This window comes from Tachypleus tridentatus, chromosome 3 (genome assembly GCF_004210375.1).
Source record: "Tachypleus tridentatus isolate NWPU-2018 chromosome 3, ASM421037v1, whole genome shotgun sequence".
Lineage (NCBI taxonomy): Eukaryota > Metazoa > Arthropoda > Merostomata > Xiphosura > Limulidae > Tachypleus > Tachypleus tridentatus.
The window spans coordinates 28,036,980-28,064,387 of NC_134827.1; the positions used below are offsets into that span (position 1 = coordinate 28,036,980).

A 27,408-nucleotide genomic window follows, 5' to 3' on the forward strand; every position below is an offset into this window, starting at 1 on the left:
AGTAATCTAGTATTGAAACTATTTAAACAATAAGTTTTAATTACTGTTTTGTTCGTTTTAGAATTAATTAATTATAAATGCGTAAGTCGTAAGTGTCCTTTTTTCTGACATTTTCATTATGAATGAATTAGTGTTAAGCGTTCTGTTTAGGACAATTGAATTAATGATTAATTATCCACATAATGAGACATGTATTATATGAGTCATGGGCACCTAGAAGACAACACGTTTTGTACTTTATGTTAGTATTACCTAATCAACCATCACGGTCACTTGTTATTGCGACCTAGTAACGTATCTATAACTTTGTTGACAAACTAGGAACTATGATCTTGTCATATATGATGACATCACCGTTTTTCCAACTCTTCAACTTCCGTCTTCATGTTGTTATGACGTCATGTCAACATCCGCCTGTGAAGTGCTGGGCTTACCACTTGTTCCCTGCGCGTACTGACGAATCCTTTCTATAGTACAGTATCTCTCAAACTAATTGAAACATATGCATCAATGGAAGTCCTGATAAGGAAGCAAGACATTATCAGTGTATAACTTCAAGTAAGAATGAATGATGAATTTATTTAAGCATTCTTGGTTTTCTTTGATGTGATATCATTGGAACCCGCGTGTATTGAAACCCTCGTGTATTCATATAATGAGGTATTTTATCATCAATATTTTTATGCAGGATTAATAGAAAAGAAAGACATACCAGAAGACTTCATCCATATGGCTAATTGTGAAGATTCATCAGATCTACAGAGCTACTGTGGCGAGCTGTTTCATCAGTCTCAAATGGCCTTGGTCAGTCAATTCGTATCGCTTAAGTCCATTCCACGAAAACTTATAAAGTCAGTGTTCTTCTTGGCGTGTCTAATTGGCTTTACTTACCAGACGTCCAGCTTTTTGGTTTTATACTTCCGATACCCAAGTACTATGAATGTGGAGGTAGAATTTGCTGAGAGGCTGCATTTTCCGGCTATTACAATTTGTAATAACAATAGGTAATTACAGTGAGTGTGCTGTTGGAGCGATATTATTTATAATTGATTCTCATAGTTCTACAATATTTACAAGTTTAGTGTCTCTTTTTTAATTTTTTTTCTCATTCTCTTTATTTTTCTATTAAAGCTCAAAAACACACGTGTGTAAAAACATATCCGCATGTCAGATTTAACTCTTTTGTTTCTTCGAAGTAACTGCCAAGTAAGCTTTTCGTACAATACTAGATAATAAGAAAAACTAATGTGAAATGTTATTTTTGTTTTGAATTTCGCACAAAGCTACTCGAGGGCTATCTGCGCTAGCCGTCCCTAATTTAGAAGTGTAAGATTACAGGGAAGGCAGCTAGTCATCACCACACTTCGCCAAGTGTTGGGCTATTCTTTTACCAACGAATAGTGGGGTTGACCGTAACATTATAATGCCCCCACGGCTGGAAGGGGCGAGCATGTTTGGCGCGACGGGGATGCGAACCCGCGACCCTCAGATTACGAGTCGCACGCCCTAACACGCTTGGCCATGCCGAGCTATGAAATGTTATTTATACATGCAGTACATATATTTACATTTACGATTTAACAAAAAAACCGGTTGCTCTCGAAGTATTAGAAAACTCATAGGGGTAGAAGTTATTATAAAAAGAATTAAATACGAGTATTGTTAACTTATTTTTATAATATTTTTTAGACCCATTGGTTTTGAAATACTTCACCGGTCTTCGGCATCTGAAGAATGTTATATTAAAAAAAACAACAACACAACTCTACAAAGTATACGTAACGTGACAAAGAAAAAAAACTTTCTGTGGAACAGCTAAATATGACACGTGGCTTATAAACACATATTTAGAACTATTCAGAAAGCGTATTTGCACTAATTGTCTGGATCGTTCGTTCACACGTTAACAGCATTGATGTCGACTCTCACGGCTAATGGAAAAATATTCAAATAGTTACTAAAGTAATATTCGATAAGAAAGGAGTTTTATATAATATTTTCTGTGACAAATTTACAAAGTTCATATCGCCCGCGATTAGTTTATTACAGTCTTAAGCACCTATTATCAGGAACCTAAAAACTACGAAAATGTTCAATGCAATATAACATACGATATTATATAATAAACTTTACGAAAGCTTTGTTTTCGTATCAATAGGTATGAAAGTTGTTACATGAACCGTTCATTGTCATGCTCGCTTTGTGTATGAACTGGAAGTACATGATGTTACATAGAAAATTAACAAATAGTCGTTTTCTCAGATTCAGCACAGGCAATACTTGAATGTAAATGCATGTGCTGTATGCATAATGTTATTTTACATAATATAGCATAATGGTTTTTGTTCACTAAAACTTTTAACACTTTTCGTCATATTGCAAGTTTTATATTGTAATTGGGCCCGGCATGGCCAAGCGTGTTAAGGCGTGCGACTCGTAATCTGAGGGTCGCGGGTTCGCATCCCGGTCGCGCCAAACATGCTCGCCCTTTCAGCCGTGGGGGCGTTATAATGTGATGGTCAATCCCACTATTCGTTGGTAAAAGAGTAGCCCAAGAGTTGGCGGTGGGTGGTGATGACTAGCTGCCCTCCCTCTCGTCTTACACTGCTAAATTAGGGACGGCTAGCGCAGATAGCCCTCGAGTAGCTTTGTGCGAAATTCGAAAACAAACAAAAAACAAATATATTGTAATTATAAAGCTAACTTTTTACGGAAAATCTCCTTATATTGTTGGTAAATCTACAAGAACGCAATGCATTATGGAAGCATTATAAAAGTAGTGTTTGCAGACATCAGATACAGCAGTACCACTTTCCATTTGTTTGTAGCTGTAAGTCTTCAACCTTAAATTTGTTTTGTCTCACCTGAAAAAACTTTACGTTATTTAACTGTTCAAATATATTACTTCTGGTTAGGGTTATAAAGTAATTATTTTAACAGACTACATAAAAAGAAATTATTGTATTATTACAGATAGTTTTCATTTATTAACAACTGTTATTACGCCTAGCATGACTTAATGGTTAGGGTGTTTAACTTGGTTTAGTTTTGATTTTCGCGCAAACCGACACGAATGCTATCTGCGCCAGCTATCCCACATTTAGCAGTGTAAGACTAGAGGGAAGGCAGCTATTCATCACCACCCACCGCCAACTCTTGGGCTACTCTTTTACCAACGAATAGTGGGATTGACCGTCACATTATAACGCCCCCACGGCCGAAAGGGCGAGCATGTTTGGTGCGACCGGGATTCGAACCCGCGACCCTCGAGTTACGAGTCGAACGCCTCAACATACAAGGCCATGCCGGGCCCTAATATAAAAATTAAATAAAGTGTTAATCGACCTACTTAAAATGTAAAGTATTCATTTGACCCAAAATGAAATTTCGCAAAAAAAAACTCGAACATTATGAGCTTATAGTGATTATTAATATAGGTGGCGCTAATTATTAATTTAGAAAATATATTTTATGCTTTTGCTACCCTCGATTTGATTTTTTTTCTTAAAGTGCTCACGTTTGCTTTCTTTGACATACATCTAAATAAAGTCCTGCTGTCCTTTTGTTGCTCCAAATATTAATTTGGCGTCTAAGTGAATAGAGACAAGTTTATGAGTTATCTGCGGTCTGTGAACCCAGCAGGAAATCAAATCCCGAACTATAATGTCCATAAACTTGCTGCTGCTCACACGAAAGACAAATTAATATTCAATTTCCTTGTACTGAATTTCGCACAAAGTTACACGAGGTTTATCTGTGCTGGCCGTCTCTGATTTAGTAGAGAGAGACTAGACGGAAGGTTGTTAATCAACATCCCCCTCCGTCAAGTCTTGGGCTACGTTTTTACCAACGCACAGTGGGATTGACCGTCGCATTAAAACGCATGCACAACTGAAAATGACGATTATGTTCGGTGAGACGGGGATTCAAACCTGCGATCCACATAGTGCGAGTCGAGGATCTGACCCCCAGGCCGTACAAGGCAATTTATTATTCAGAGCAAAACACAAGCAATAGAAAATTTGTTATTTCAACCTACGTTTTCTTCCATCGCGGCTTCGTTTGTTTGTTTGTTTTGAATTTCGCGCAAAGCTACACAAGGGCTATCTGCGCTCGCCGTCCCTAATTTAGTAGAGTAAGACTAGAGGGAAGGCTAGTCATCACCACCCACCGCCAACTCTTGGGCTACTCTTTTACCAACGAATTGTGGGATTGACCGTAACATTATAACGCCCCCACGGCTGGGAGGGCGAGCATGTTTGGCACGACTCAGGCGCGAACCCGCGACCCTCAGATTACTAAGCGCACGCCTTAACGCGCTAGGCCATGCCAGGCCCCACAAACAAATAATAAAATTTGTTAATTTACTTTGTAGTTTGAAGTTTGTTAGATCCATGTTTTAATCTGACTTAAACTTCTTTCTAGAAAAGACTCTTTTCGTAGAAAATTTAATTTTTTGTTTGATTAATTAATCGTTATGTGGAAATATAAATATTATTGAGACAAAAAAAAAGTTATGTTCTTGTGTTTTATAAATAGATTTTGTCTTTTTTGTCAGGTTGAGAAAATCTTCTATTGAAAAGTTTGACCCAAAGTTATATAACAACTTTTTAAACCTTTCACTGCTAATGGTAAGCATATACCAATCAATTAGAAACAATGCTTTTCTCCTTATTTTCGTCACTGAAATTAACTATTCATTAGGTTTTATACTTGTATATTTATTTCGTATTAACTACCATACTGGTTATTTTGTTATTAATTGCAATTTTGGCTTTTTTTTTTTTTTTTTGCTCGCAGAACAATGAAAAAATTATAAACTACATTACCTCCAGTTCCAGAAATAAAATAATGAATATGGCGTCGAATGTTTCAGATTTCATTCAGTGTATCATTAAAAGTTCTCTGCAAAAGGAAATTTGTAGGTAAGACAGACACATAAAGCTTGTTATGAATTGTTTGAGTGGAAAACCAATTCAAATGTTTTCTGGTGAGTTAAGTTTGGTGTTAAAAATCTCGTTATATTTAAATAAGATAATGTTTTATCTAGCTAATAATTATCATGACATATTTATTTTATTTATTTCTGCAAAACGTGTTTTTTTATATTAATTATAATTTAATGAAATTTTTTTAGTTTTGTTTCAAATTACTTGTTTATTAAGTATTATTTTATTACAAGTTACAACCTTTGCAATAAGGAAGATTATTTTTCAGAACAGATACGGCGTGTCGTCACCCCTGGTGTGATTTTTCTCCAGTAAACAAGGAACTTAAAAATGATCGCATCAATTATAGAAACGTCGTACCTGTTCTGAAAAATAATCTTCCTTATTGCAAAATCTGTAACTTGTAATTAAATAACAATTACAATGTATGGTTAATAATCAACATCGAACAATAAAATATAATCAAGGTCTAATAATAAAATATCGTAAAATTTCTAGATTAATATAATTAAATATATTAAGTAATCAAGTAATGCACTGTTAAATAAATATGTGTGAAATAATTAACTGTAATTATATTAATCTTTTCTGCACAATGTAAAATTTTATACAGCATCAGAAGGTTTAAAAATTTAATTTTAAATAAAAGTCCTAAATTTTGTTTCAAAATCTCAAATGCAACCATCATAATCTTAAGTCAGAAGAAGAAAACAACCATGTCTTTAAGTTACGCATTTAAAATATTTGGTAATTACAGAAAATAAAACCATATAAATTGTATATGTGATCGATAGAATGAATTAAATGGACGATTATAGGGTTTTGAGACATTTTAAATCTCTATACAATAACCTAAATTAATTTAGGCCTAAACGTCACAGATTATTTTTTTCAATTTTAACTTCAGTGTTTGTTTGTTTGTTTGTTTTTATTTCGCGCAAAGCTACTCGAGGGATATCTGCGCTAGCCGTCTTTAATTTAACAATGTAAGACTAGAAGGAAGGCAGCTAGTCATCATCGCCCACCGCCAACTCACGGGCTACTCTTTTACCAACGAATAGTGAGATTGACCGTGACATTAGAACGTTGCCACGGCTGAAAGGGCGAGCATGTTTGGTGCGACGGGGAGTCGAACGCCTTGACCTAAACTTCAGTGAAAAATACAAGGAAACTGTAACACATATTATAATCAATGAATGAAATACTGTTTCTTCTATTTTATCAGTACAATAATGGGAGAGAAAAATACCTTTTGTTTTGTCATTCTATTTTTCATTATAGGTTATTGGATTGAATAAATTAATTTCATTTTTTTATGTTATCAGTACGATCAAATTTGATAGTTATCGTATATTTCACCTTGATTAATACAATCGAGTTGAAAAATATTATGCAAATAATGCAAAATTATTTATTATTTTATTTCATCAATGGGATCATTTATATTGAAAACAAAATGTTTATTTTATTTTATCACTCTGTCCAATTAATTCAAAAAAAATATGATTTAGTGTTACATCGTACCTACCAAAGTTGGTAACTTACAAAATAATTAACTTACGATCAGTGTAAACATATAATTTGAAATATAAAGGTAAATAACATTTGAAAATAGTCTGAAATTCCAGTGGAGTGAAATAATTAAATATATTAACTTTATTGTTGTTGTTTTTGAATTAAGCACAAAGCTACACAATGAGCTATCTGTGATCTGCCCACTACGGGTATCGAAACCCGGATTTTAGTGTTGTAAGTCCGCAGACATACCGCTGAGCCACTGGGGGGGGGCATTATCTTTATTATAAAATATTATCTCACAATTAGAAGTAACCTATAGCATTTGTTTCTACAAAAGTAAACAGTTGAAAGGCGTGTAGAAAGAAGAATTTAATATTATGTTATATGTCCATTTAATTACTTTCGAGAGGGTCCCCCGCTGGAATAGCGATAAGTTTTTGGATTTACATCGTTAAAATCAGGCGTTCATTACCCTCAGTGGACACAGCAGATTTATAACAAAAACACACTTTATAGGGTGCGGTGGTGTCTTCATCAAAATGGAAACTCAGAGGGTTCGTAGAAATTTTGCGTTTTTTTTTTATGGGTGTTATTGCGTGTTTTTTTTAAATTTCTAATTCACCCCTGTTGAACGTGTTCGTACTTTTAGCGAGTGAAGGACGTCTTTATGTGACGGTCAGTCCTATTATTGGTTGGTAAAGGGTATCCCAAGTGTTGGCAGTGGGTGATGTTCACTAGCTACCATTCCTGTAGTTCATAACTGCTAAACTAGGGAGGGCGAGCGTGGTATGAAATTCAAACCAAACCAAAGAATACACATAACACTGTATGGTTTTCGGAATCGAGCCAGATGTTAGTTCATTAACAACTATAATAATTTCTATTGAAGAACTTAAAAGATTGGATAATTTTGAACCAGAATCAAGCAACGTGTGGTAAATTTGGATTCCAACTCAGACAACATATGGAACTGTGAAATTTGCAATAAGTTATATCGCTCTTTAATTGGGCTAGTCAGCCATAAACAGATCCACCTGACACCTGACTAGGTCTCTTGTACATCTTGATCCAGAGGGTCGACTGCTACCAATTACATGACACTCAAAACAGTCGTTTTCTGTGAAGTCAGCCATTTATCACTAAACAAACTGTTAAATGTGAAGTCAGTCATTTATCGCTAAACAAACAGTTAAATGTAAAGTCAGTCATTTATCACTAAACAAACTGTTAAATGTGAAGTCAGTCATTTATCGCTAAACAAACAGTTAAATGCGAAGTCAGCCATTTATCACTAAACAAACTGTTAAATGTGAAGTCAGCCATTTATCACTAAACAAACTGTTAAAGGTGAAGCCAGTCATTTATCACTAAACAAACTGTTAAATGTGAAGTCACCCATTTATCACTAAACAAACTGTTAAATGCGAAGTCAGCCATTTATCACTAAACAAACTGTTAAATGTGAAGCCAGTCATTTATCACTAAACAAACTGTTAAATGTGAAGTCAGTCATTTATCACTAAACAAACTGTTAAAATCTGTGTAGCATTGCTGATCGAAATAATAAACATGAATTATTTGATCGTTGTTTTTAAGTGAAGCATGTCTTTGTGATACAACTACATTCCATGTTCCAGCCGGGTTGCCTCTTCATACAGTCCTCTATATACGAGTTGTTACAGTTACAACGCCTGGTGGAAGACACCGACTACACAGTCGCCGATGGCTGCTTATGGAGACGGTAATTTATTTCAAACGCCGCAAATATTTAGCACAACAGCAATCTGTTATATATGTGTGTGTGTGTGTGCGTATACATATAGAAGGATGTGTTTTTGTGTGTGTGCAATACAAACGCTGAGTGGTGGTGTAAGTTATCAAATGTGTGACGTCGTCATGAGGTCAGAGATCTCTTAGGCTGATTCAATTTTTTAGTTTATTTTAAATAAATAAAATATATTTAACGTTACTTATTTGAGTTTAATCATATTAAAACCAAACTGAATAACCTCATCGTAGCGAGAGAAAACACTGAATTGAAAGTTTTTCAGTATAAAGCAGCAAATATAATAACAACCGAGTGTAAATAAAGATTACTACCGCTAAAATACATTTTCGAAACGCACATTCCATCAATTTACAACATAAATAGTGATAAATATGACCGATAGTTAAGTGTTTGGTTATGAAAGACCAGATGTAAATTGAATACCTTTTCTTACATACAGAAAGGACCCCCAGTGGCTCAGCGGTATGTCTGCGGACTTACAACGCTAAAATCCGGGTTTCGATACCTGTGGTGGGCAGAGCAGAGATAGCCCATTGTGTAGCTTGGTGTTTAATTTAAAAAACAACAACATACAGAAAGTGGTGGAAACATATATTGCATCACCCAATTTCTTCAGACCCCGTATGGCCAGGTGGTTAAGGCACTCGACTCGTAATCTGAGGGTCGCGGGTTCGAATTCCCGTCACGTCAAACATGCTCGCCCTTTCAGCCGTGGGGGCGTTATAATGTTACGGTCAATCTCACTATTCGTTGGTAAAAGAGAAGCCCAAGAGTTGGCGGTGTGTGGTGATGACTAGCTGCCTTCTCTCTAGTCTCACATAGATAAATTAGGGACGGTTATTGCAGACAGCCCTCGTGTAGCTTTGCGTGAAATTCAAAAACAAATCCCAATTTCTTCACTATTTTTTTCCGAATTATCATCTGTTTTGAGGCTGTAATGTATGTAGGTGTAAATCTGTTTCATGGAAGATACAATAGTGTCTAATAGACTGTCTTGATATTGTATCAGCCGGGGTTTGGTTATAAATACAGGGTCTGACTGAGATTCGGTTTAAAAACCTATCTGCTAAAAACAAACAAACGTCTTGTAGGTAAGAACAACACGTGACAGCTTAACAACAATGTAATTCTTTTTTTCTTTCATTTAAAGTACTCGTAAAAATCATGTTTATCTCATAATAGGTATAATGAACCTGAAACTAACGTAAACCTGATTATATCATGAGAGGTAAATGGAACCTAAACCTTACATAGAACTGTTAATTGAACCTGAACCTAACAAAACGCGATTTTATCTTGGGAGGTCAGTTGACCTTGAAGCTAAAGCAAACCTGATCATGATGTCTTAAGACGTAAACTGAGCCTGAACGTAAATTGAATCAGATATATCATGAAAAGTTTGTTGGAACCGAGAACATGTATGCAAAGTAACACACCTAAACGTAGTTTTCTCTGATTTCATTTTTACGCTCACGTTTAGAACTGGTTTGGTTTGTTTTGAATTTCGCGCAAAACTACACGAGAGCTATCTGCGCTAGTGTCTGTAATTTAGCATTGTTAGACTAGAGGGAAGGCAGCTAATCATCACCACCCACCGCCAACTTTTAGGCTACTCTTTTATCAACGAATAGTGGGATTGACCGTTACATTATAACGCCCCCACGGCTGAAAGAGCGAGCATGTTTGGTGTGAACTAGAAGGACGAGAGTATATCAAGAACAACGAAACAATACTTTTACTTTTGGAAAAGTTTGAAATTAATTTCTAGTAATGCTCATTAAGATTGTTATTAGATTTCGCACGGATTTGTTTTTGCCAAGTTCAATTTAACTGATTATTCGTCTAATGTGGAACTCTTAAAGTGACTCACGAAATTACACTTTCAGTGGCTGTCCTTAAAAACGTGTGCACTTAGGAAATCTAATAATCAACTCACTTTCATGAATACAGAAATAAGTTTTGAAATAAACTTCGAAGCCGAAGAGTTCACGGAAGAGGACCGAGAAATTGGTGGCAAACTGATCATTAGTGGACTTTATGACCTGGTGTACGCTGACTCCGAAGGGTTCGAAATAGAACCTGGTTACTCGTATCAAATGGAATTGAAGCAGGTACAGCCGAGTTTGAACAAAGATTTTAGTCTTACTAATGTAAATTAAATGTGTAAAAAAACAACACTTTTTCTTTTAAAACCAAGGAGATATCTGTAATAAGTCTTGAATTTTAACGCGTTAATTAAGACATATTACATATTTTCAGAAACATGTTATTGTGTATTGAGCTGTTAAACAGTAGATATAATAAAAAATAATTCAAGCACAGAAACGTAGTTACTTTAAACGAAAATATCGTTTTAAACTGGTGTTTGTGCTGCTTCGGGGTTGTTACATATTAGTCATGTTATTTTAAACGAAACTCTAGTTTTAAACAATGCTGTTTTGCATAAACATGTTTGTATTTGTTCTTCAGCAAACGAAAATATCTCTACCTGAGCCTTACAAAACAAACTGTTCAGATTACCCAGCTCTCTGGAAAGCTAATAATGGTACTGGACCTCTAACGTGGAAGGTATGAATTAAATCTAGCACGTAGTTTCTAAGTTCTTCAAATCATCTGTTAAACCAGATGAATCTGTCAGTTTGTCGTCTGAAGACAGTAGTGCTTGTGCAGTTTGAAATTTTACTTATTCCTTTAGATTAAAACAAACAAGAGGGAATCCTCAACAACCGCTGTACGTGAAATTCATTTAAACACGATTAGAGTAAATTAATCTGCGAGACCTTTTTTTCCCTTTTCTATTGAGTGTGTCAGTGTGCCAGCCATACCAAGCACGAGGTGCACGTGTACACCTGGCTCGATGTTATTACTCATCAAAATCTCTACCAGTCTATTCTCAAATTGAAATTCTTTTAGGCATATTTAGAGTAAATTAATCAATAACATAATATAATATTTAGGGACAACAAAGGACCTCTTGGTCCATCTCGGCTATCCCATTCTCTAAACCAAACTAAAAAGATAAGATAATTAAAAATAATTTAATTAATTTAAAAAATTAATTAAAAAATAAAACCATCATTCATATATCTATCAAGCTTTTGTTTTAAAACTCACTCACACAGACTGCCTTCACAACACCCTAAGGCAAACCATTCTATATGCCAACCACCGTATTTGAAGAATAAAACTGCCATAGCTGAAAGATGACGTCTTCCTTTTCTAAATCCATATTTGTGTCCCCTAGTTCTATAATTCTCGCTGCTAAATATGAAAAATGTTGATGCACGTACATTATCAAATCCTTTTACGATCTTAAACATTTCAATCAGATCTCTTTAACTCTTCGTTTTTCAAGATAAAATAAGCTTAAGGATGTTAATCTTTCCTCATATGACAACCACTCTGGACAAGGTACCATTTTAGTAACCATCCTCTGGACTCTTTCGAACAATTCAATGTCTTTCCTAAAGTAATGAGCCCAAGACTGAATACAGTACTCCAAATGTGGCATAACCAGTGACCTATACAATGAAATTATAACTTCTTTAGACTTGTATTCAATATTTCTGTAGATACAACTTAAATCCTATTTGCCCTATCACTAGCAACTGCACATTGCTTGGATAACTTTAGAAACTGATCAAACGTTTCACCAAGGTGCCTTTCCTTTATGACACTGCTAAGGTTATTCACATCCAAATTATACTTGTAATTGAAATTATGATAACCTACTTGCATTATCTCGCATTTATTATAATTAAAACCCATCTTCTATTTATTTGCCCAACTCACTAGATGATGCAAATCCGTTTGTAAAGCAGCAACATCCTCTTCAGAATTAGTAACATCCAAGATTTTAATATCATCTACAAACTTAAGTAATTTATTGACCATTCCTTCATCAGTGTCACTAATGTAAGTCAAAAAGAACAAAGATCCTAAGATTGGGCCCTGAGGTACACCACTTGTAACATTAATCAAGTTTGACTGAATTCCATTTATATCAACCCTCTGCCTTTTTCCATCAAGCCATTCTTCTGTTCAATTTGCTAATTATCATAGATACCTGTAGAGATAAGTTTCTTTACAAGCCTTTTATGTATCACTTTGTTAAATGCTTTCTGAAAATCATTGAAATCGTGAGCGTGGTCAAATACTTCAAAAGGTGTTTCAACCTCCTGAGTCGAACACTGTAATTAGAACTCAAATCAGTCAAAAGATGATGGAGCTAAATGTTTGTACTTGAAAAGGAAAGACAAACAAACGTAGAGTCGTTCTATGAGTCGCTCAGCCGCGACTAAAATTCAAGAGCTCAAACATACACTTCTTCCATGTTGTGAAAAATACATAGTATTACATAGTACAACATACGTTGTACTCTAAGAAGACTCATCTACTTGTTTGCATTTAACAGTTTGTTTTTAAGATGAAATTGAATTGATTATTTTGGAGATTTGAAATAGGCCCGGCATCCTAGACGGTTAGGGAGCTCGACTCGTAACATCAGGGTCGCGGGTTCGACCCGTCATACCAAACATGGAGCTATGGGGGCGTTACTATGTGACGGTGAATTCTACTATTCGTTGGTAAAAAGTAGTCCAAGAGTTATACTGCTAAGTTAGGGACGACTGCTAACACCGATTGCCCTCTTGTAGCTTTACACGAAATTCACATAGATTAAGATTTTCTGTTTCTAATTTGTAAGTACTGTCTAAACACTGAACATATTTCACTGACCAAAAGAAGAAAAAATGAAATATGTAATTATTATTTTTTTATTAACCACGGTTTGGGCAAAACCTGTTGTTGTTGTTTCCTTTACATACACTCCCATTTTTCTTACTACGTTTGTCATTTTTATATTAGGAGACTATTTCAACCTTCAGAGACATTGCACTGGCCTTATAACCTTTTTATTTAATGTATATCTGAGAGCTATGGTCGCGTCAGTAAACATGATTTTACTTTTGGAAAGATGACTGTATAAATTATTTGTTTTTTTTTAAATTTCGCACAAAGCTACTCGAGGGCTATCTGTGCTAGCCGTCCCTAATTTAGCAGTGTAAGACTACAGGGAAGGCAGCTAGTCATCACCACCCACCGCCAACTCTTGCGCTACTCATTTACCAACGAATAGTGTGATTGACCGTCACATTATAACGCCCCCACAGCTGAAAGAGCGAGCATGTTTGGTGCGACCGTTATTCGAACCCCCGACCCTCGGATTACAGGTCGAACGCCTTAACACACTTGGCCATGCCGGGCCTAACTGTATAAATAGAATTAGGTATAAAGACAGAAAGAATAATATTATTGATATCAGGAACAATATTACTTTTGTAATAAAATTTATTTTCCGGATCATTTCAGATGTGCGTCATTGAATGCGTAACGTCCGCAACCAGAGAGCGCTGTGGTTGTGTACCGTTATGGATTCCTTTAGTAGAAGAAGACGACTTTTGCAGTTCTTTTGATACTGAAGAAGGTAAATGGCTTTTCATTTCAGTTTTTGTTCAGTTTCCTATACACAATTTTATAAGTTATTTAAACACCGAAAATAAAAATATCTGAACACTTTGAAAGCGACACCTACTTTATATTGAAAAATATATAAAAATCCAGAGGAATTCCATATAGTGCTATATTTTAAAGAACAGTAAAATAAATATTTTTTTTATCTTTTTCAACTCTTGTTTTTTTTTCACGCGTTTTTATAAAACTACCTATAACTACTCAGCGGGAAATCATGTAGCTTCGCGCGAAATTCAAAATAAACTAAATGAACGAAACATCATATCAAGAGATTTATTGTTTTGACTGTCATTGGTTAGAAACAAATATATTGTTATTATACGTCATTTCGCAACTGCATCATCACGAGAAAATTGTATACCTTAAAATACTGCTGATCCATATTCAGGATCGTTAACTTTCCTTGAATAACTTCATGGTTCCCATGATTAGTTTGATCAATGAAAATCATTGATTTTTCAACTTTCCCATTTTATATAACAGGAAAAGAGCATAATAAATTGTTAATTATCTCGATGTATGTAACATGGGCCTGGCATGGCCAAGCGCGTTAAGGCGTGCGACTCGTAATCTGAGGGTCGCGGGTTCGCATCCCCGTCGCGCCAAACATGCTCGCCCTTTCAGCCGTGGGGGCGTTATAATGTGACGGTCAATCTCACTATTCGTTGGTAAAAGAGTAGCGCAAGAGTTGGCGGTGGGTGGTGATGACTAGCTGCCTTCCTACACTGCTAAATTAGGGACGGCTAGCACAGATAGCTCTCTAGTAGCTGTGTGCGAAATTCCAAAACATACAAACAAACTATGTAACATATGATAACCAAGATATAAAAAAACAATTAATTTTAAAAGATCGTAACATTTCCAGGCAGCTTCGCGTATTCTCTTATTAGCACTGTAACCATCCACTAATCAGGCGCAAGAAGAAAAAACACACTATTTGATCCATTTTCTGTAAAAAAAAAAAAGTGTTGTCAACTTTTAAATGTTAAAAAAAATACAGAAATTATTACGTAATAGGTTTGTTTTTTTCAAGAGAGGGGATTCTTGTAAATGTTATACATGTTTAATCTGAGGCATGAGAAATACAGATAGAAATATATGTTCTTGAGATGTTTGGCCACTACATTAGATTTAGTTTATTATGGATTAAGCCTAGTTTGGACTGGTTGTTAGGACACTCTACAGGCAAACTGCCAATTGTAGATTCGATTTCCATCACTAAATGCGCTCGTCCTTTCATCCGTGGGGACATTACAATATTACGGTTAATCCCTCTATTGGTTAATAAAGATAGTGGACGAATAGGTGGTGGGTAACGTTGATCAGCTGTCTTCCCTCTAGTTTACAACTTTAAAATCAGAGATGGGTCATGCTGATGGCTTTTGAGCATCTTTGCGCGAAATTCAACAAACAAACAAACAAATTACTGTCTCGAAACGGAAATTGAAATGCTTTGAGCAGACGAATGATGAAGTAATTCTCTTTTCTATTTTCTCAGTAGATAGAACGAAACGTTTTCCGTTTCTATATTCTAAACAGATGCAAGCAATTAAACATACAGTATCAGCACATCTGTGAAACGTTTCCCGTCCCTTTATTCTAAACAGATACAGCCAATTAAACATACAGTATCAGCACATCTGTGAAACGTTTCCCGTCCCTTTATTCTAAACAGATACAGCTAATTAAACATACAGTATCAGCAATCTGTGAAACGTTTCCCGCCCCTTTATCCTAAACAGATACAACCAATTTAACATACAGTATCAGCACATCTGTGAAATGTTTCCCGTCCCTATATTCTAAACAGATACAACCAATTTAACATACAGTATCAGCACATCTGTGAAACGTTTCCCGCCCCTTTATTCTAAACAGATACAGCTAATTAAACATACAGTATCAGCAATCTGTGAAACGTTTCCCGCCCCTTTATTCTAAACAGATACAACCAATTAAACATACAGTATCAGCACATCTGTGAAACGTTTCCCGTCCCTTTATTCTAAACAGATACAGCTAATTAAACATACAGTATCAGCACATCTGTGAAACGTTTCCCGCCCCTTTATCCTAAACAGATACAACCAATTTAACATACAGTATCAGCACATCTGTGAAACGTTTCCCGTCCCTTTATTCTAAACAGATACAACCAATTTAACATACAGTATCAGCACATCTGTGAAACGTTTCCCGTCCCTTTATTCTAAACAGATACAACCAATTAAACATACAATATCAGCACATCTGTGAAACGTTTCCCGTCCCTTTATCCTAAACAGATACAACCAATTTAACATACAGTATCAGCACATCTGTGAAACGTTTCCCGTCCCTTTATTCTAAACAGATACAACCAATTAAACATACAATATCAGCACATCTGTGAAACGTTTCCCGTCCCTTTATCCTAAACAGATACAATCAATTTAACATACAGTATCAGCACATCTGTGAAACGTTTCCCGTCCCTTTATTCTAAACAGATACAACCAATTTAACATACAATATCAGCACGCTATTAAGTATTGAAATAGCAGTTGAGTGCCTCGTGCGAGAAGAACGTCCTGTATTTCATCTACTCTTGTTGTGGGTGGATTTTGTTAATTTTATTACGTCGTTTGTGGTGGTGGGTTTTGTTACTTGTTGCACAAGTTCGTCTTCTTGTTGCTGTGTGGCTCTTCGTTTACGTTGTTTGTTCGGACCTGTGGTGTGTAGGTACGTGTGTTTTCATGTTAGGATCGCTTGATATATTGAATAGGTTTCTAGGCTTGTGTTGTTGTTGGTTTTTTTTGTACTTGACCACTTTAAATTCATTGAATGGAGACTCAGCTGAGAGAGGAAGTCGGTTACAAAATGATCATATCATAACCACCAAAGGAAGTCCCTCAACTCAGAGAGGAAGTCGGTTACTAAATGATCATATTATAACCACCAAAGGAAGTCCCTCAACTCAGAGAGGAAGTCGGTTACTAAATGATCATATTATAACCACCAAAGGAAGTCCCTCAACTCAGAGAGGAAGTCGGTTACTAAATGATCATATTATAACCACCAAAGGAAGTCCTCAACTCAGAGAGGAAGTCGGTTACTAAATGATCATATCATAACCACCAAAGGAAGTCCCTCAACTCAGAGAGGAAGTCGGTTACTAAATGATCATATCATAACCACCAAAGGAAGTCCCTCAACTCAGAGAGGAAGTCGGTTACTAAATGATCATATTATAACCACCAAAGGAAGTCCCTCAACTCAGAGAGGAAGTCGGTTACTAAATGATCATATCATAACCACCAAAGGAAGTCCCTCAACTCAGAGAGGAAGTCGGTTACAAAATGATCATATCATAACCACCAAAGGAAGTCCCTCAACTCAGAGAAGAAGTCGGTTACAAAATGATCATATCATAACCACCAAAGGAAGTCCCTCAACTCAGAGAGGAAGTCGGTTACAAAATGATCATATCATAACCACCAAAGGAAGTACCTCAACTGAGAAAGGAAGTTGTTTACAAAATGATCACATCATAACCACTAAAAGAAGTACCTCAACTGACAGCGGAAGTTGTTTACAAAATGATCACATCATTACCACCAAATTAAGTCCAATCCTTCTTAACATCCATACACATTTTCATCCTCTTTCTTCAAGCTTGTCTTCAAAAGTTTTAAAAAAATGTGTTCGCTAGACACGTTCAACGTATATAACATTCCTCCTAACAATTGTCTGGACCAGATACATCAAACTGCATCTGTTATTCCACTTTTCCAACTAATTTTCAACATTCGATCATAACTCAACATTTCAAAATGATTTATTTTTATGGCCACTCCTTTTGTCGTGGCCCGACATGGTCAGTTGAGTCAAGGCGTTCGACTCTTCATCCGAGGGTCGCGGGTTCGAATCCCCCTCGCACCAAACATGCTCTCCCTTTCAGCCGTGGGGCGTTATAATGTGACGGTCAATCCCAGTATTCGTTGGTAAAAAAGTAGCCCAAGATGTGGCGGTGGGTGGTGACGACTAGCTGCTTTCCCTCTAGTCTTACACTGCTAAATTAGGGACGGCTAGCGCAGATAGCCCTCGTGTAGCTTTGCGTGAAATTCAAAACAAACAAACCTTTTGTCAATGTCCATCCTTTACTTCCTTACGTAAAAATTGAGTGTGTGTTACATTCTCTTCTTTGTCCTAATGTTAACCGTCTTCGTAAAGTGTTTCTTTGTTACACCTTCAACTAACCCACCCTGTCATATAACCTCATCCTTGTTTACTTATTTCTAATTAAGCACAAAACTATACAATGGGCTGTCTGTGCTGTGCCCGTTACGAGTATTAAAACCTTTCGAGTATGGAGATTTTCCGTTCTCCGTTATCCAAATCCCAAAAGATCATTTCAAATTATAATTAGTATAAGAAACTGGACAACAGTTAAAGAAAGCTTATGTAGAAACATTTAAAAGGACTATTAATTGAGAGTTGTTGAATACAATAAATCGTGTCTGGAACCAGACAAGAAATTCAACATATCTGATAAGAATATACTTAAATTCAACGTATTTATATCACGTGAATTATGAAGTTGTTAGTCATAATTTGTGGTCGATTAAAACAAGCCTACAAGTGTGGAAGTAATTGAAGAACAGCTCTGCTGGCATTTTAATATCAATTTCTCATAGCTGGTAGTAGTAAAACATAATCCAATTATTAGAATTATTAAAATATTTTGCATAGGATATTATGATTTTAACATAATTATTGTTTAAACGTTTTACTTACTTTGAGATAATGAAATGTCGGCGATAAGTGTTAATATTGAAAAGGCAGACTTAAAAATATTGTTACATAAAAGACTGTTTAATTGTGTGATATTTTTGAGAAAAAAATCATCAAATTCGATTGCGAAACAGAACTCTTTTAGGAAGATTATTCGGTTTTAGATTTCAGTTTTGAGACCAATCTTAAATACATTAAATCGACGTAAGAAACTTTTTATGTCGGTACGAATCTCGGATTTTAAATAAACGTTTCATGACTGACCTGTCTGTTCTGGTTTTTCAATATGAAAGGATGAATGTCAATTGGTGTTAAACTTATTCAGTGATAAGTTGTTTGGAAAGAAAATACCCAAACATTATGAACGATTGAATAAACACTCTCATCTAAATACAAGTTTGTTTTTTTACCCTTTTTCAAACTTTCGACAGTAAGGATGAATTTGTGTGGGTGTAGCCCACCCACAGTCTTATAAACTAATTTAACTTATAAAAATACGTGGATATCTAGCTTAACAAGCTAAATTAGGGGAGTGTCTTTTGGCCCGGCATGGCCAGATGGGTTAAGGTGTTCGACTCGTAATCTGAGGGTCGCGGGTTCGGATCCCGGTCACACCAACCATGCGTGCCCTTTCAGCCGTGGGGGCGTTAAAATGTACGGTCAATCCCACTATTCCGTTGGTTAAAGAGTAGCTCAAGAGTTGGTGGTGGGTGGTGATGACTAGCTGCCTTCCCTCTAGTCTGACCCTACTGAATTAGGGACGGCTAGCGCAGATAGCTCTGGTGTAGCCTTGCGCGAAATTCAAAAAACAATTAAGTTTTTTTTTAAAGCTCTTCATAAGACACGTTACGTGAGGTTACAGATATTTAACTCCTTTGTTTGTACAGAAATCTTACCTTTAAATTAAGTTATCATGATGAAACGAGAGATATTTTTGGTACTTCTATTGTTGATTTATATAACCTTTTCCTTCCAGACAGTTGTATAAAGACCATTATTTCATCGGTCAAAAGAAACTGTGAAGTTCGTTGCCGTCAAGAGTGCTTGTAAGTATTCGTGTGCGGATTAAACGTTTTAGGTAAAAAAAAATAAAATATAACGTCTTAAAAACACAAATCATTCTTTGGATAGATAAATCTAGCTTAATATAAATACATCCACAGCTTTGACGAAATAGGTAGAATAAATAAGTGAAAGGAGAAGCCTCGTTTTCATAATAACGTATTTTCTTAAAAACTTCGCTGTTATCTTTGAAGTTTTGACATATTGTTACGCTTTATCTCTTTATGCCTATTACAGTTTTTGCATTTCACATTTTACCTGGATTAGACTTGTATAGTTTATTTGAAATATTTAGAAGTGATACTTAGAGAGGCCACATATACTTTACAAATTTCTTGTTTTCCGTAGAAACTTTGGCATGTTTGATGAGAATGTTTTTCATAGGCGTGTTGTAAGTTTCGCAAGTTACGACAGGTGGCAGCACATATCTGGCAAATTTTCAGTTTCAGGTTTTGGAGCAATAACTACATTGGATGACGTTACTCAAAATATTTAAGAACATTTTAGACAAACAAAGTCTTTTTCACCGTTAGTGGTATTGAGTTTAACTAATTATTCAACACGCTAACCGCAAATCAATAGTTCGATATCATTTGATTTGTGTTGAAATTTATTTGGTTGTAAATTCGCTCAAAGTAGTGTAATAGGAATTCAGTCATCGTTTTTTATTATACACCTACGATCCCAAAGTGCGCGGCACGAATTTTTCGAATCAAGACGATGTAAATCAGGAACTCTTGGATTCGCCGTCTGACACGATAACCATTAGGCGACGCCTGTCCTAAAGTTTAATAGAATCAGTTTTAACTGGAAATTATATAAATGCATATTTCTTACAACCGTCGCCTCAAAGATGTGTTACCTGGAATCCCAGACACGTTTCAGGTCTATCTTGAGCACAAGATAAGGTCGATAATATTTAAATTATTAACACAATCTGTACCGTAGTGTTTGTTTTACAAGGTTAACACTATGGTATAACACCTGTGTTACTAGTTTCAGACAAATGCGCGGATGCGTACTGTCTGATATATATTTTAAAATGAGTAATAATTGGTCAGATAACTACTGTTGCTGCAATACTTGTTACATCACAGGACACACGAACCTTCACAACATTACTGTCACTGCTATACTTGTTACATTAAAATGAGTAATAATTGGTCAGATAACTACTGTTGCTGCAATACTTGTTACATCACAGGACACACGAACCTTCATAACAGTACTGTTACTGCGAAACTTGTTACTTCACGAAGCAGATGGGCGTCATTTATATAGTGTTTAAAGTGCATCCTACTTGTTACCTAATATTAAACTTTATCACATGTTTAACATAAGCAAACTATAATCAACTTTAAGGTAATTAGTGTTTCTCAACATCAGACAAAACAGTTCGTGTTTATTATTTCATTGGGAAGCGTCGTTAACATTACAGACCAGTCACGAGATACTTTTGTCACCTGAAACTATTGATAACAGTTGGAACAATAAAACTGAAAGTTGAGCCAATTGGTGCGAACGTAAAATAACATGACAAAAGTAAATCGATAAAGAGGTGTAACAAAGTGACCTTAAAACACAAAGCCAGTAGGAATTGTAGTTAACAATATGAATTCTGTGTCAGAGCCATTCACAAATCATTTAATATAGTTACGACAGAAAGTGTTCGTACACCTGCGTCGTGAGTAGTTTTTCCTCATAACTTAAAAAATATCACGATTAGGAAAATGAAAGTATGTTGTATTATAAATATTATACTAACACACATTTACATAAAAGTTGAACAACAAATTGCCGTGAGTCAAGCAAAGACTTCATGGTTCTCTTACCATCTGCATGTTCATACCAGTATTTCGTACCAGTCCTGTTTGTTTTCTTTGGAAACATTCCTTTTTTGTTGTCGTGAAGCTGTTTTTAATATTTTAACACATAATTTGTGGTTTGGAAGCGACAACTGATTTATTGACCTGATTATTTCATGTATTTGCTACGAGAACCTTAAACTTGTATTTTTTAGCACAGGTTTCATAATGCAGTGCTTTCTCGGATGCAGCAAATACTTTTCCGGATGCTGCCACTCATGCTAACCGAACAGAATCTTTAAAACCGAGAGTGGCTTGAGGCATAATACAGTAACAACTTTAGAAAAAAAAAATGGTGTTTAGTGTTACAAGTACACTATGGGTAAAAGATAATATTATACTAAATAATTACAGCTGAACATACTCCATGTTTCTCGACATTACCTGTTTAAAAGCTCGTATAATCTTCAAATAGCGTTCGCATATACGAAACTCAGTTGAAGGAAAAGATTTATCCAGCTAAGAAGGAGTATGTAAGTGATTTGTTTTTCCTTTATATTAGTAATTTTATGTTCAATAAAATACTGTTTGAATTTCGCGCAAAGCTACACGATGGCTATCTCCGCTAGCCGTCCCTAATTTATCAGTGCAAGAATTGCGGGAAGGCAGCTAATCATCATCACCCACCGCCAACTCTTGGAGTTTTTTTTTTTCTATCTACGAATAATGGGATTGACCATCACATTATAACGCCTGAAAGGGCGAGCATGGTGGATACGAATTGGATTCGAACCCGCGACCCTCAGCTTAGAAGTCGACTACCTCAACCACCGGGCCATGCCCGGCTCGATAAAGTTCGTTCTGTTCAGTGTTTACATTGATTATCATGTTTATAGACAATGACGTACATGAATAAAAATGCGTAATTTTTTACTATTTTTCTTGACTAGAACTCCCTCTCACTGGGTCAGCGGTAAGTTTGAAGGTTTATAATAATAAATAAATCGGGTTTTGACTGTCGCGATGGGCACAGCTTAAATAAACGTTGTGTAGGTTCCTTCTTCACAACAAAACCATAAAGAACTGTCTTAATCATGTTCTCACAACATGATCATGTTCATTAGACATTTAACATTTTTTTGTGTTGCAAACGTTAGAGTTTTTTTGTTTTGAAGCAAACCTATACCTCGGGAAATCTAACTCGGAAATTCAACGTCATAAAACCACAGACTTACTGCTGTCCCACCTCAGATGAAGGACAGACATTTGATCAAACAGGGCCTACATGAATAAGAAAATTTTGTCCTGTGTCATTTCTGAAGGCCTAATGCTTAAAATGTTAGTTTATATAAAACATTTTTTTTTGTGATAGCCAGAGATAAGAAATATATTTCCAAACATTTTACTCTAACTTTCTGTTTTGTGTACTAAGCAGGGTTTCACATTAATAGTAGCCCAGCATGGCCAGGTGGTTAAGGCACTCGACTTGCAATCTGAAGGTTGCGGGCTCGAATCCCCGTCACACCAAACATACTCGCCCTTTTAACTGTGAGGCGTTATAACGTAACGATCAATCTCACTATTCGTTGGTAAAAGAATAGCCCAAGAGTTGGCGGTGGGTATTGATGACTAGCTGCCTTCCCCGTAGTCTTATATTGCTACATTAAGGACGGATAGCGCAAATAACTCTAGTGTAGCTTTGCATGAAATTCAAAAACAAACAAACACAGTAACAGTAGCCTTGTGGCTTTCAGGAAGCTTTAACAGAAATGTTAAACATTTGTCTCACAATTACTTCTATAGTTAATGATGACAACGCAGATAAAATCCAGGCACTGAAAGCTATTATAATTTACTTATAATGTCTATAAAACTAGGACTTTCCTAAGTTATGTAGAAAAGTAATGGCACCAGTATTCTTTTTCCCCTGTTTTATTATAAGTTCGTATAATTTCTTAGCATTTAAACATTTATCTGTTTGTTAATAATTCTTGGTTTGTAGTTGAATGAGGTATCAAACGTAGCACTGACTTTGCTTCTCACTAACATAAACCGTACGAGTTTTTGACAAATAGTATCTCGCGTGGAATGTTAAGCCTACTAACATTTAAATTATGCTATTATTAACATTGTTCTTACTTAAGATAACTAATACATATTTTAGTTTTGTAGCCCTTAAAGTAGTAAAAACCGTAGTGAGTTAATAAAGGGAATATTTTTCTTATAATGCGAACCTTTCAAGGAGAAAAATACTACGCTATGGGACGCCTGGCGGTAAGCTAACAAACTACTTTTTGAGTTCTGAATAACAAATTATTAATCATATCTTGCTATGCTTTGTGTCTCGCAACTACAGCAAGCAATATTACCCATTAGTGTTTGTTTGCAAATTATAAAAATCTTATATACTTTAACTTGGAAACTCTAACCGACATGTTGCTGATGTAAAACCTTTTCATTTAATTACTTATTATTTATTTATACTTTTTAATTGCACGATTTTATTTGATATTTTTCTGTTGGCTTCACTGTGTATTGTTTGCAGTTGGAAATTTCTATTAATCGAGTTTACTCCTATTTCTTACACAAATTAAATATGAAATACATTTAAAATAGCCTTAGAATTTGTGAGTCAAGATTCACAACCCGATACCAAATATACTTTGCCCTTTCTACCGCGGGTGCATTAGAAAGTAATGGTATACTAGTCTTATTCGTTTGTAAAGACAAGCCTAAGATTTGGCTGTGGGTGCTTGTTTTTGAATTTCGCGCAAAGCTACTTCAGGGCTATCTGCGCTAGTCGTCCTTAATTTAGCAATGTAAGACTAGAGGGAAGGCAACTAGTCGTTACCATCCACCACCAACTCTTGGGATACTTTTTTTACCAACAAATAGTGAGATTGATCGTAACATTATAACGCCCCCACGGCCGAAGTGGCGAGTATGTTTGGTGCGACCCTGGGATTACGAGTCGAGTGCCCTAACCACCTGGCCAGCTGTGGGTGCTGTTGGCCGGTTGTCGTCTATATGACAAAGAGCTCAAAACTGTGGACAGCGCCAGATGACCTGAGTAGCTTTACCATGAAAACAAATACTCGGCTGTACGGACAAAGAATGGCAGAAAGTTAGGACCTATAATTAACAGTTTTTGTTTATTTTTAACAGAAGTACGGAAGTCGAATTAAAACTACGTTTGTGAATGAGGGGGTGGGTGAAGACTAAGATTTATTTGACCGAGCGAAACGAGAAAATGTGTGCCACAGGTGCACCCATTAGAGCCGTGGTTTAGGGCACGCTTGGAGTTCTGGATTAAATGTTATAGATTCTCCAACTTGTATCCTAATTTAGGTGCATCTTTATTGAGATAAATTGAAAAGTTGGGGGCGACCCCCCTACGCTACTATTTGTCTAATCTTGATATTTCTATGCACCTCATGCGTAGTGCCCCCTCCACACACACACACACTCGTGACTTCTCATTAGGCTTAAGGAATTTTGTGCTAAAAACTGGGTTCAACACACGCGATGTGCACAGCTCAGATAGCCAAGATTGTAGTTTCACGTTGGACAGCAAACAAAATCATGTGCAACTATTTACAAAGGCGTTCGTGTCATGTATCTAAACTAATTATTTTCATTAAACATTTTACTTCTTTCACCCATAGCTTACTTTGTGGAATTAGTTAGTTGTCATTAGTTAAGCTACCCATAACAACATCTCTTTTCTTATTCCTCACAGAAAAAACAGGGCGATTGTGAAAGTTACATATATTTCTTTGGAACATACAGTATATACATATACGCCAAGATATGAGGTAAATGTCTTTTTTATTGCAAGATAAGTAACTTTTTAATTCCGTTTCAGTCACAAAAACGTTTCTTTTCGAAAATATTTCATTTCAGTAGCCATTATATATTTAACCAACGTATGTCGTACACAGTTCTAATAACACTTATGTCTTCATAATAATAATAATAATAATAATAAAAAGAAAAACAGCGTTATAAACGTAACGCCCCTCGCCAGTACAGCGGTATGTGTACGGATTTACAACGCTAAAATCAGGGGTTCGATTCCCCTCAGTGGGCTCAGGAGATAGCCCGATGTGGTTTTGCTATAAGAAAACACATTTATACACGTAGTCAAAACATTACCAAAACGTTTACTACATTCAAAACATACATTTCCTTACTTTAAAAGTAAACACGACGTTATTCATGGAGGGAAAAAGATACTTTCCCCACAACTTGAGAAACTGACAAAAAAGAAAAAAAAGATGTACCTATCAGATAATTAGCTGATTATATACGTTTTTTTTTTCAGAGAAAATAAACGGAAAATGTACCTCATGCGTAATGCCCCCTCCACACATACACACTCGTGAATTCTTATTAGGCTTAAGTAATGACATCCACCCCAACCGAAGTATTTATATTTAAACCTTCTTTACGTGTTGACCAGAACAATGACAAAATAAAACTGGGGCAAAAATGGCATCATAAACACTAACAAAAATTCTACCTTGAAGAGTAGACAAATTCTTAAAAAGAACAGCAAACAATAGTAAAGAAAAATAATTTGTTAAATACATTATGCTATATGCTCTTTAGAAATAAACATAATTACTGTATACGGCTATAAGTTGATTTCAAATAACTCGTAAAAGAAATATTTTTAAAACTTGAAGATAGATTATAGATGATGAAATGTTTACCATGCACAAACACAGTTTTCATTCTCTCCATACATCCTTATTTTAACATTTTTTTTATTCTCTTTATAATTCTAATTTATTGTTTTTGATTCTCTATACATCCTCATTTTACAGTTTTATTTTCTCTATATACATCCATATTTTTAGTTTTATTTTCTCAATACATCCATATTTTTAGTTTTATTTTCTCAATACATCCTTATTTTTAGTTGTATTCTCTTTGTACATAGTTTAATTTCATAATTTCATTGTTGATATCATTTTCATTATAACAACACACATGATGTATCCCTTAACATGTCTTTAATTAAAAGGAAGGCATAATTAAATTGTTTTTTTATAAGTTGTGATTCCAGTGAGTCATTATTTATGATGTATGAAATGAAAAGATTTGAGAATGTTTTATGATACCTAACTTCTTGACTATGGTATCATGTATGATACATGGATTTAAGTAAAATACATGATCCAGCACTTACCTACTGTTTAACTGAGGTCTACATCATTCGTTAATTAGCACATATATGGTTTGTACCTCAATGAGGTATCACAATTTGGAGATGATATTTCAAAATACTACTGGAGGTTGAAATGGCATCTCTGAACTACTGCTCGTGAATTCACCTCGTTTCACTATACACAATGAAACATTTCTCAGCAGAAGAATCTTTCATTAAAAATACTAGTGATAACTCTAAGGATTATTCAGAAACTGCGACCATTCATAAAAAGTTAATTATTTAGAAAAAATAACTGCTTAATCTGAAACTTACACCTCAGGTGATATTTATGCAAAGTTGGTAGTACTATAAAATGGTTTCTCATCTTTATTAACATATTACACAATTTCAAGTGGCTAGTAGAAACATTAGTTACTATTAAATATTTTCCAAGATGACCTATCCAAGTTTGTTTTATTCACTCCAATGAAAGATTAAAATTTAATAATTTAATCCAGGTTTGTTTTTTTTATAATTGCATTAAAAACGTAATTCTATTTCATAAGATATAATGGTAGTTGAATTTTTTTTCAGGATATCGAAGTTTTCAGCTTTATCGGTGGATACATTGGAATGTGGTTGGGTATATCCCTATTGGCTCTTCTAGATTTTCTAGAAAGCCTTATTCTGTTGTTTCGTTTCCTGCTGAAACCCTTGCATATAAAGAAAAAAAGCAGCAATGCAGTTATTCAAGGGAAGGACTTGGGCCGATGCAATAAAGGAACCTTACAAGAAACATTACCAGCAACAGTCAGTGACAGTTAG

The 27,408-nt window shown here is 35.4% G+C and overlaps 1 protein-coding gene across 1 annotated transcript; it reads left to right on the plus strand.

Annotated features, from left to right (window-relative positions):
* The first annotated feature begins 405 nt into the window (after window positions 1–405).
* On the plus strand, window positions 406–27,408 carry LOC143245772 (bile acid-sensitive ion channel-like). Its single transcript, XM_076492026.1, has 11 exons — window positions 406–558; window positions 689–1,004; window positions 4,559–4,631; window positions 4,801–4,925; window positions 8,105–8,208; window positions 10,207–10,367; window positions 10,726–10,824; window positions 13,627–13,741; window positions 19,538–19,607; window positions 25,168–25,243; window positions 27,178–27,408. Exons 2-11 carry the CDS (start codon window positions 730–732, stop codon window positions 27,406–27,408), a joined length of 1,329 nt encoding a protein of 442 aa, XP_076348141.1. The 5' UTR covers window positions 406–558; window positions 689–729.